General features: G+C 41.0%; 1 protein-coding gene across 1 annotated transcript in view; it reads right to left on the reverse strand.

Moving 5' to 3' along the window:
* Window positions 1-11,500, reverse strand: part of DGKH (diacylglycerol kinase eta) — a 172,140-nt gene that overhangs the window by 59,083 nt on the left and 101,557 nt on the right. The window contains exons 4-6 of the mRNA XM_018560473.1: window positions 9,577-9,681; window positions 8,634-8,766; window positions 704-810 (exon numbers count right to left, since the gene is read on the reverse strand). Coding sequence (XP_018415975.1) covers window positions 704-810; window positions 8,634-8,766; window positions 9,577-9,681 — 345 coding nt within the window. The remainder of the gene's footprint in view (window positions 1-703; window positions 811-8,633; window positions 8,767-9,576; window positions 9,682-11,500) is intronic.

Consider the following 11,500-nt stretch of genomic DNA (forward strand, 5'->3'; position numbering starts at 1 on the left):
CTTACTGAAGTGGGCATATAGCTTTAAAAGTCTGCTGGAGCACTGTAGAACCTACAGAACAAGGTCTACATCAAAACTTAACACTGGTGGTACTAAAAGCCATTCCCCACACTTCAAACACTACCAGGAAGTGTAAAATCTTTCATATTTATTTCAGGTATTTATATAGCGCCGACAATTTACGCAGCACTTTACATAGTTGCACATTCACATCAGTCCCTGCCCTCAAGGAGCTTACAATCTAAGGTCCCCATCTCATACATTCAGGGACATTTTAGAGAGAATCCAATTAACTTTCCAGCATGTCTTTGGAGTGTGGGAGGAAACCGGAGTACCCAGAGGAAACCCACACACGCACAGGGAGAACATGCAAACTCCTTGCAGGTAGTGTCCAGTCTGGGATATGAACCAGGGACCCCGAGTGCTGCAAGGCAGAAGTGCTAACCCCAAAGCCACTGTGCTGCCTCTTATGAGAGTGAATGGAATTTGTGGGGCCTAATAGTGCTCTTGCAGACTTATGAAGGGGACTATACCTTAAATGCCAGGTTATGACTGTGGTCATTCTTTTTTTATTTATTTTTCTTAAACCAGCAGGTATACTTGAATGCTAGGGGTGCAGGTATTAAAAATGTTACATTATTATACTAAAGAACAGGACTAGTACAAATAAGTTATGAAATTCCTGCAAATGTTCTATACTTACACCATCCTCATCCTCAATAATATCTTTCCCAATGGAGGCCAGCGTTGTCCATTTGCAGTTATTTGTTGCTCTTACAGCACATCTCTTATGAGCTTTAAATTTACATACTACAAATATAAAGAGAAAACTCTGTAAAATGCATACACTCACCTGTAATCACAACAAAGTAACAGAATACAATGACAGAAAAGCCAAAAGGAGCAAATAAAACTAACACGATAATGTTCATTACAACATTCGATCTTAAAATAACTTTTTGCATTTTAATTTCTATAATACTAACAGAGACAAGTTAAAGCATCATACATTAGGCAATGTAAGTTATTTAATGTTTTACAAATCTGCTACATGTTGCTTGTTCCTCAAAACATAATTCCAGGGCCTGTTTCCCTGTAGGCCTTCAGGGAGACAGAACCTTCATTAAAGTCAATGGAAAAGAGCTGCGTGTCTGCAGTATGGCAACTCCCAGAAGACAGAAATGGTGATCATCAGACTTAATGTCTCTGTTGTGGTATAAAGTAATAAGGAGGGCAGGGGAAAGGAGACATTTGGGCCAATGGTACACAAAAGTATACTTATGGTACAAGTCTACAGAACACTAAAAGAGATAAGTGTTTTGCTACCGTTTCATTAAGCTGGACAACATATTGTTCTTTTAAAACTCATACTTAGCAGAAAAGGGAAAACCAATTGACATACGACACGGGTTACCAAACTACATTATATAAGGAATTTGTATACAAAAGACAAATTTGTAATGAGCACCAATTTTCTTCACTGAAAAAATGTAAAACTTGTTTTTAAATGAACTCTTGTAGTGGGGCTACCCCTGCACTTGTAAGGGTTAAGTGCTTGTTTTGGTCTATCTGATCCTCAGAGCCGGCTTGCTCTTAGACCGGTCCCTGGGGCCTCTCTCTCCCTCTGCTGCAGCGGTCTAAGGTCCCGTAAATCATCACTTTCAATACACAGTGTACAGGACATGAGGGACATACCATCACTGCAGTGGAGGAGCAGACAAGCTCCTCTGAGTGTTGTGACAGCTACCCGGCTTCAAGGATTCCAGTGTGCGGGGGTAGTTGGAATTCTGCTTTAAAGTATATACATGCAAAGGTGCCAGAAATCTAAACCAAACTCACCCAGACTTTGATAGGAAATGTTAATATTTATTGTATAATGAGTCAATTATCTTATGAAAGAAAAAAATAGAAATGAAAATACTGCTTATCCAAAGTAAATTAGCTAAACAAAAACATCAAGTTCTACAGATTCTAATTCTTTAAAGAATGATCAACTCAAAACTGTATGTTTTGTTGAAGGAAACCTGTGCCAAGAGAAATACACTTATTACCACTACTGGCTTCTCTTTCTGAAAACGAGCTAGCTGCCTGGCTGTCATGGCAATTCAAGGTCTTGCAATACTGTCTGAGATTGGGATGTATGACTTCCCTCTGACACCACTCGCTGCAGACTTGTTTGGGGTCAGTGACCTAGAAAGTATCAAAGCCTTTAGGTCAGCAAAACTGTCAAGAAACTAGAACTTTCAACAGGGAGGTCAGAAATGACAGCCTCCTTGTTTCACTTATTAAAGATTTTCTCAACGTTAGGTTCTAGCAGGTTAATGTTTTGCATATCTTCGCAGGCACCTTTATTAAAGTAATTCCAAGCTGCAGTGGAGAAATCAGCTAGAGAATTATGGTTTGCATCTTTGCGGTTACCATGGCAATATAGGAAGTTCTAAGGCAGGGGTGGCCGTTAGGTAGCTCGTGATCTACCAGTAGCTCTCAAAGCTGATGCTGGTTGATCACGAAGGGTGTGAATGGCGGCCCCTTTATTTCATTTTGGTATATTTATTTAGCTGTGCACACGTGATTACCTATTAGCCCGAGTCTGCTGAGCCAAGCTCCCTGACACCTTTCTGGTGTATACTGGTGGTTGAAGTGCTATGTATTACATCAAAGAATAATAGTTTACACAGCCTGTTGCAAAATACAGCAAGGTGAGCCAGGAGAGAGAGCGGGTAGAGATAGACAGGAGATAGAGGAAAGACAGCCAGGGGAGAGAGAGCCAGGAGAGACAGCCAGGAGAAATAACGATGAATGACAGCCAGAGAGAGCGAGGAGAGACAGCCAGGAGAAATAATGATGAATGACAGCCAGGAGAGAGAGAGAGCGAGGAAAGACAGCCAGGAGGATGAGCAAGGGGAGACAGCCAGGAGGATGAGCAAGGGGAGACAGCCAGGAGGATGAGCAAGGGGAGACAGCCAGGAGGATGAGCAAGGAGAGACAGCCAGGAGGATGAGCAAGGAGAGACAGCCAGGAGGATGAGCAAGGAGAGACAGCCAGGAGAGAGCGAGGGAGGTTTTTTTTTCGTTGGTAGATCTCATGTAGCTCGTCATTTGAAAAGTAGATCTTAACACACAAATTGTGGGCACCCTGTTCTAAGGAAAGGCCCTTTGATCAGAAAGAGGATCTGTTTTTGCGAAATGCAGCAACTTATGTTACAAACATGAATTGCACCTCAATTACTACCAATTCAATATCCTGTGATTAGTCCTTTCAACTGCAGTTTGCCTTCCTTTGCGGTGTGTGCGTTTCAAATAATATCTTGGTATAGGAACATCATGTACATCAAGCTTTTATAAAGGATTTGCAAACCCTTTTTTATGAGGCCATTAAAGCACCCTTTAGCTGCAGTTTGGGGAGGTTAAACAGAATTGGAAAGGTTGACTAACACTGTCAGCAGGCATTAGTAAGCTTCAGCACTAGTTGGAGCTTGTTGAAAGCGACAGTCAGTGCTCCCATGAAGATCAACGTTTAACATCCCCATACTGGAACTGAAGCACGTTTTACAGCATGAATAAAGTTGCGGTAAACCTGCTGAAAGTTTTGCCAGTATTCGCAAAAGCTTGCTGTGCACATTGAGCTTTACCATACCGAAGCAGGTATGTATAAGGACTAAGGGCTTAACAAGTGTGGCACTACCACTAGGGATGCCATGCCCCCCCTGTCACCAGGTGAAGAGGAGTCGGCATTCCAGCCAATTAAGAAGCTGTGGGGCAGGTAATGACTTGCCGTCCGGTTTCCTGATCTGGTGACGAGGGAGCATGGAGCCGGCTTCCCGGCCAATTAGGAAGTCGGGCGGCATGTAATGACTCGCCGCCCTGCTTCCTAAAACCGGAAGTTCCGGCATCGGAATAAGTATCTGAAGAATTTGGGTGAATAAGAGTACTCGCCCCAAATACTCAGTATCGGTATATCGCTAGCTGCCACCAACTTCTGCTACATTCTAGCTGAGATGGAGATTTCTGCAAATGCACTAAATACCAACAAAAAGGCATAATGGATGCATGTCTGTATTTTATTGATTTACATGGGCCCGCTACCACATGAAAAAATGCTGCATGTTCCATTATTTTAAAAAAATTGAGAATTCCAGGACAAGTTACCTTAAAGTGACATTAAACCCTCATATTTAACATAAACCAATACTGTAATATGCGCCTTACTGTAATCCATGGTTGTTTCCCTTCTCTTTGTTGCTCTTCCTTTTAAATCCTCATGTCTTCTCATGCTGTGGGAGAACTTCCATTTGCAGCTGAGTGCCTCTTCCTGTAGTGCTGGCTCAGGTTGCAAACCTACACACAGACACCATGCATCCATTCCTGAGACAAGGCAGTCTGCTGCAAAACAGAAATTCTGCCCAGCATGAGAAGAGATAAGGATTTAAAAGGAAGAGCAGCAAAGAGAAGGGAAACAACCATGGATTACAGTAAGGCACACATTACACTATTGTTTTATGTTAAATCTGAGGGTTAAAGCTTAATGCTCATCTCAGGTCTGAATTACTGCTGTGTACTTTTACTGTTGCCTGAAAGTACAGCCATCACTGTACGTCCAGTCCTACGGCTCTCATACACAGAAGCCAGAATGTCATCTGTCTGACTTTCCTCTCCCTCTACAAATACAACATGTTCTATGAATAGGCAAGGGGAGAGCAGGGGCAGATAAATAACATATTTCTATGTTAAAGAACAACTCCGAGCCTATAAAAAATGTTTTACTCTTGCAGTCGGACTACCCCCTGTATTGCAAGGGTTAAATGCTCGTTTTGGTCTAGGGTCTAAAAAAAAGAAATGTACCTGATCCTCAGTCTCACTTGACTGCTAGACCTGTCCCTGCAGCCTTTTCTCCCCCAGGCTCCAGTGGTGTAAGGTTCTGTGGCGTCATCACGTTCAATGACTTGCACTGGATGTGAGAATGCAGAGTGGGAGAGAAGTGATCAGTCACCACCCTGGGACCGAGGGTAGCCATACTGCAAGGATTCATTTTTTTTACATTATAATTTGCCTGGGGCCCAATGGGTTTCATCTAAGAACACCACAAAACCACAGGTGAATGAACACAATTTTTTAAATGCTATTTACTGCATTTTTCTTTTCTATAAACAATTCTGCCAAAAAGTAAACCACAACAAACAGCACTTAAAATATAATTATGGGGTAACCTTTTTATCCCATAGTTCTATTTAGGGTCACAGGAGGACACATACCAACGCAGCCGTGACGGATCCTGACAATACTGTCGAGATCCACCCAGCTGCATGAGTGACAGCGGGTTCTGCCTACCTAGAGGCAGAGCCAGCTGTGCCCGCCCCCTCCCCCGTCTGTTCCTCCAGTCAGCGCAGGAAGATCGGAGAGAGGAATCCCTGAGGGAAGCAGCGACTGACAGTCACATCTCACTGCAGTGAGATGATCGGGAAGTGAGCAAGCGACGGTATGCGTTCGCTCACTTCCCGATCTATAGAGCCGACCTGTAACAGTTTCTTTGTCACAGGTCGGCTCTAACTATAAGGATGAGTGGAAATCACTCGCCTCATAGTTCTCCTTTTAAAAGGCAACCTAAGGAAATGTGGCTGCTGCTCTAACTAATCTCTCCAACTCAAAATACCACTTCCCTCGATGTTATGCTGATCCATTTGTTTAAGTACATTCTGAGTCACTGCCTGAGTCAGTGAATTAGATTGACTTATACGAAGTTAGTTAAACTTCACAGATTTTCTTGTGTATGCTCTTTCAGGGTCAGTGTATCAAAGTAATGAAGCCACAAAGAGCCAGGGACTAGAATTTTAAAGTAGAAAGTCATCAAAGGCCACCCCCTTATCCTCTTCATATTTTTCTAAAGGCAACAATACTGCCAAAGTGCAGGTACCCTGTGGAGCCATCAAGTAGTCTTCAGACAATTTAAGTGTCCAAGGGGAGTCCATGCATTCCAGGACCAGACTGACTTTGGTCCAAGTTGGCACTAAATTCCTACGGACAACTTACCAATCTAGCCAATTTTAAATGAACAGAAGGGGGGGGGGAGGTTGCTTAGTATCAGGAGATGGTATGTCACAGTACAGTACAATATTCCCGAAATTCTATAGCAATAATCAAAATGTGACTTGAAACATATTTTCCTACACAGACTCCAAAAATATCTGCTGCTGTTTAGAAAGTGTACTGATCTACAAGTCACTAAATAAAAGTTATGGTGCCAAAAGAGAACAGTCATGCAGACGTTCACTCTACACGTATATCAGGAAGAAAAAGACTGACAAGCAATTACTTCTACAATCTGCTAGAGAAAGTGGAGTAAGAAATTGGCTGTACACAGATAGAGCCTTTACTGCCTCAGTGATTCCGATATTATCTCATAAACCAGCTCTCTCAAGCACCACTTTGCTGTACGTTTTAAATCCCTTTGTTCATTAGTTGGCAAACACCGTAGCTTTCATTTATACTAAAAATATGACAGGATGTTTTACATTCACTATGCAGACATTTAAAAAGGTACAGCACTGCTGCTGTAAAGAGCGAACATTTACTAAGAAGTAACCGTACATCAATTTGTCTTAGTAATAAATAGGGCTGCAACCAACTAATCAAATACATCGATAATAATTGATCATGAGAATAGTTGTCAACTATTCTCATTATTGATCTATTTAAAAAAAAAAATATTACTATTTGTGCCCTAAAATAGATTCTACTTACTTTATGTGACAACACAGATCAATGGTCATCAGAATTAGAAATATAAACCCAACAGAGTTTTGGGTAATTCCCCAATTTGTGAAATTGGAACTATTTTTTACATTCAACAGCAGAGCTAAAAACTAACGGAGATCTGGAAACATAAAAGTGATATTTTACTCATATTCTAATAGATCTCTTAAAGTCAAGCAATTGTGCACACAAATTTAGAAGAAGATGCTGATACCACTTGTAGCAACAATAAATGGAACCAGTAGTACTAATATATCAAATGTCAGCAAATAGTCTTAAGGTGCCCATACACCTTACAATTATCTGCAGATTTTCTGTGGTCAGATGGCATAAGTGCAACAGATTGGCCCAGGTGGAGATTACTCCATCCACGCAGTTAAGTGTAGATGGAGGAATCTGTTGCACCTTTTCCATCTGACCACAGAAAATCTGCAGATATTTGTAAGGTGTATGGCAAGCTTTAAAGCTCAAGAAGCCCCTTAGCTACCAATATAAAAAAAAAAAAATAGTGGTTTCCCTTAGGCCTTTCTCATCCCTTGTTTTTGCTTTCTTTCCTTTCCTAGGTTTATCACCCCTGGCATGGATAGCTGCAGCTAGTACTTGGTACCCATGCCTTTTTTTGTGCTACAGTTTAGCATTTAGCTAAATTTGATTAGTTTAACAGCTCAAATTCAGGATGATAAACGCTGAATTGGCCAAAAGTCAAACTGTAGGTGGCCTATCAGATGAAGTCACTGTTCAGGAGCACCGGCAGCCGCAGATCCATGGCTGCATGATTACAAATAAGTGATTTTGTTTCAGTCTCTAAGTCCAACTTAACTTCCGCAATTCTAGAGAACACCTAATGCGACAATCTGCTAAATATGAGATTGAGTACGCAGTAACGAAACCGGAAGTCAGGCGTCGCAGAACTCGATAAGTTATCAGTGTCGACAGATCACCGGCCCAAGTGGCTCCGTCGGCTAACGAAGGGAAGGGGAGAGGAGTCCGGTGATGTCACGGACATTGACGTCACCGGTCTCCTCCCCCCTTCTCTTCGTTAGCCAACGGAGCCACCCGGTGACAGTATGTGACATGGGGACCTTAGATTGTAGGCTTCTTGGACAGGCACTGATGTGAATGTGCTGTATGTAAAAGCACAGCATTGTCAGCACTATAGAAATGATTTATTTAAACAGCTTCATTACTTCTCTGGAAAAGCATACCCTTATTATACGTATGAGTAATAGTTAACCACAAGCATTTAGCCCACATTATTTAACAGGATAGCTTGGGTATGAATTAAAGATCCTCCCTGTACCACAGCTGTGAACAAAAACTGTAATGCCTAAAGCAGTGGAAGTGGATGATTTCATTTATTTTAGCTCTGCATCTAAACTATCTAAAACATCTCACTGGGGGCTTGTGGCATCGAAATGCAGTGTCACTCACCTCTCCGCCGATCGTCTGTCGGTATCTGTGACGTCACCGGACTCCTCCCCCCTTCCCTTCGTTAGCCGACGGAGCCACTTGGGGAAGGGGGGAGGAGTCAGGTGACGTCGATGTCCGTGGCGTCACCGGATCTGCGATGGGACTCCAATGAGACAAAACATGGGAAAACATAATAAATTATGAATGAAGAAAACGCCTTGTCACAATTTAAAAAAAAAACGGGGCCAATGGATTGCTTTATGTGCCACCACAATTATATCAACTATTCTGCGAATCATAAGCTACCTTATCTGTTATACTGGTGAGGTTTGTAATAAACAGGCTTATGCATATGTAGATGTGTTTTCTTTAGTTTTGTTGTAATTGTATTCATTATGAAAGCAACAAAAGAATAGTTAAAGCAGCATCAATTTCTACAACAGTAATACAGGTGATAAGGGTTATTAAACTTACCTTCACAAGACAACCCATGGGAGGTGACCCCTGATAGGCTTTCTCTGCACACATTACAAAAGGTAGGTCGGGCGTGGGAGCAGGCGTACCAGTTATGCATTCCTGAGAAATGTTCCACATTAAACTGTGCGGTCTAACAGGGGAGAAGTTGAGACAAAATTTGGCAGTACAGCTATGGCTAAAATAGATCCATGCATTTACATGAGCTACAAGCATAGATTGTGGGGCAAAAGTAATGTAACACATTCATTTGAGCACAACACGATGGTTGAATCCAAGTAACACAACAATAAACCAGAGATATAAAATGCAAGGCAAAAAATAATTGAAGACACTCAGCCAATCATTTTTCAATATTGACTATAAACTTTCATAATTTGTTACATAATATGTTCACAACCTCAGGTATTATGAAGCAATGCAAAGCCATAACGCAATTAGATAAAATCATATATTGTTAGTAAAAAGGCCCAACAAAAAAGGTAGGAAGTGGTTTAAATTCATGATATCATGACAGTTGCATAACTGAAGCTTTAGAGCAGGGACGAGAAGATGTTTACAAGACACAAAAAAAGCATTTCAATGTGCCAGTCCACCTCTGTATTGCTATACACATTATAAATTGAATTTGGAATTCCTTATCATATGCACTGTGTGACTGCCACCACGACATCAAACTCCTCTCAGTTTAAAAAAACTTAATGGTGCCATCTCTGCATCAGCATGATTAACAGAGAAGAATCTTTTCATGCATTCATTGCAACATTATTAAAAGTTATTAAATCACAATTTCAAACTGAGTGCTTGTAGATAAAACTTCCCATTATTAATGGCTGGAAAATCAGAAAACATTCTATAGTGTATATACAACAGGCTATATGATCATTCTCCCATTAGCATCATCCTCACACTAACTTACTGCAAATAAAGGGAATGGGCTTACCTCGTAATGCTCTCTGGACTGCACTGACTTCAGTGAGCTGATCCAGTCCTCCATCTCTTTTCTGTTCTCAGCACACAATATTAGTCTTCTAAAAGGAGTGATGATCTTGGAAAAAAAAAAAAGGAATGTTAAAAAATAAAAAAACACTACTGTACAGCTGCCAGTGCTAAACAATTGGTATTGTTATGGAGGGAGAGCGTGAAAACTGCATAGAGATATTTAGGCAGAGTGTTTCATTTACACTGCTCAGAATCTCAGCGAAGCTGTATAATCACTTAAGCTTTGCATATTGTCTTGATGAAAAAAAAAAATGCAGTGTGAGAGCGAGGGAAAAAACCCACTTTCATCTCCTTGTAAACCACTGCAAGATTTATCCTGATCCCAGCAGACGCAGATTGTTACAGGAAAGAGCATTTAAAAATAAAAGATGCTTTCTGATGAAACTCAAGAGACTTCTGATGGAGAAGTTAGGCCATTACTTGTCACTGAGGCCAGGGTAGCCGCAGTAAAGAGGCATACAGCTGAAAACTAACATCCATGAGGACTGATGTGAGATATCGAGGTAATTGGGACAGGCAAAGCATTGCTACTACAGGAAGAAAATCAATCACAATAATGCATTCAGTTTTGAGCGTAGTTACATTATTTTTTCCTATTTCCTATTTAAATTGACCCAGAAAAAAAAGAAGAAGTAGTAGAGCATACACAACTGCAGCCTGCTGAAATGAACTGAAACTGATCTTTTAATAAAGTTAAGATCTAAACTAAGCATACATTTTTCTTTAACAATGTACATTCCAGAAGTGAACATATCTAGCAGCATGAACTAGCTGCTGATTATAGAGTGTCTAGCACCAAATTGTCAGATAAAGCAGACTATAGAGCACTAAGAATGTAAATGAAAGCCTGATAGTATGATATGGGAGTGTTCCGACGGAGGATGTGAACAGTGACGAAAGAGGTTCACCTGTGAAGACTTTCCCACAGGTGCATCCACAGACCAGAAAACTACCCCTCCACTGTAAAAGTCCTGAACAGAACATCACCTTCAGTTCAGGATGATGGTTATTTTGGTATCTGGAACACTCACACAGTTTAGATTGTGACTAGACCTCATAGTTTCATGTTAGAAACAGTTAAAACAAAAAGAGGGTACAAACTGGAAAATGTGGAAGAGAAGTCTACACTGACATAACTAAGCGGTGACACTTCACCTGGCCACCGAGCATCTAAAATATGCAAAGCTTGCGGGAGATCACAAGAAAATCATACAGATATATTACCGCTTCATACACATGCTATTTCATTTTCTAAATCAACCATTGAGGGACACCGTTTTGAAGAATTATGAGATGTAGGGTTATGGTGCTGCCTCTAGGAGAAATGGACACTAGGCAAAAAAATGAATGGTGGTGTCCATCAATGGGCTGCAAGAAAAGGATTTTACAGTAAGAACAAAATCCTATTTTTACACACAGTATAGAAAAGAAACAGTAAAACAATTCAATGACGCATTTTAAAATTACTGAGGCCAGGTTTACACCTAGGCGGTTAAGCTGTTTTTGCGCGATTTTGCTTTTAAAACCCGCACAATTTTTAATGTATAGAGATGTTATGGGACCAAAACTGCGCAACAACTAGTTGAAAATAGCTCCTGCACCCTTTTGCGCAAACAGGCGATTTCGACTGTGCAACGCAACGCAAAGCTGTAAACAGCTTCCATTGACTTCAATGCAAATCTGTGGTTTGAGCGATAAATCGCCTAGGTGTGCACCAGCCCTAAGGCAGGTTAAAACAAATTGGATAATGTAGAAAAACTACCCTCGTTGAAATAGAGTCATACTATACTGAATATTCACATGAAGGAAACCTCTATATCAATCTATGCAGCAGCCAATAAATGTGTGTGTCTAAGGGAAAAAGG

Source organism: Nanorana parkeri, unplaced genomic scaffold (assembly GCF_000935625.1).
Source record: "Nanorana parkeri isolate BGI_ZX_2015 unplaced genomic scaffold, ASM93562v1 scaffold457, whole genome shotgun sequence".
Lineage (NCBI taxonomy): Eukaryota > Metazoa > Chordata > Amphibia > Anura > Dicroglossidae > Nanorana > Nanorana parkeri.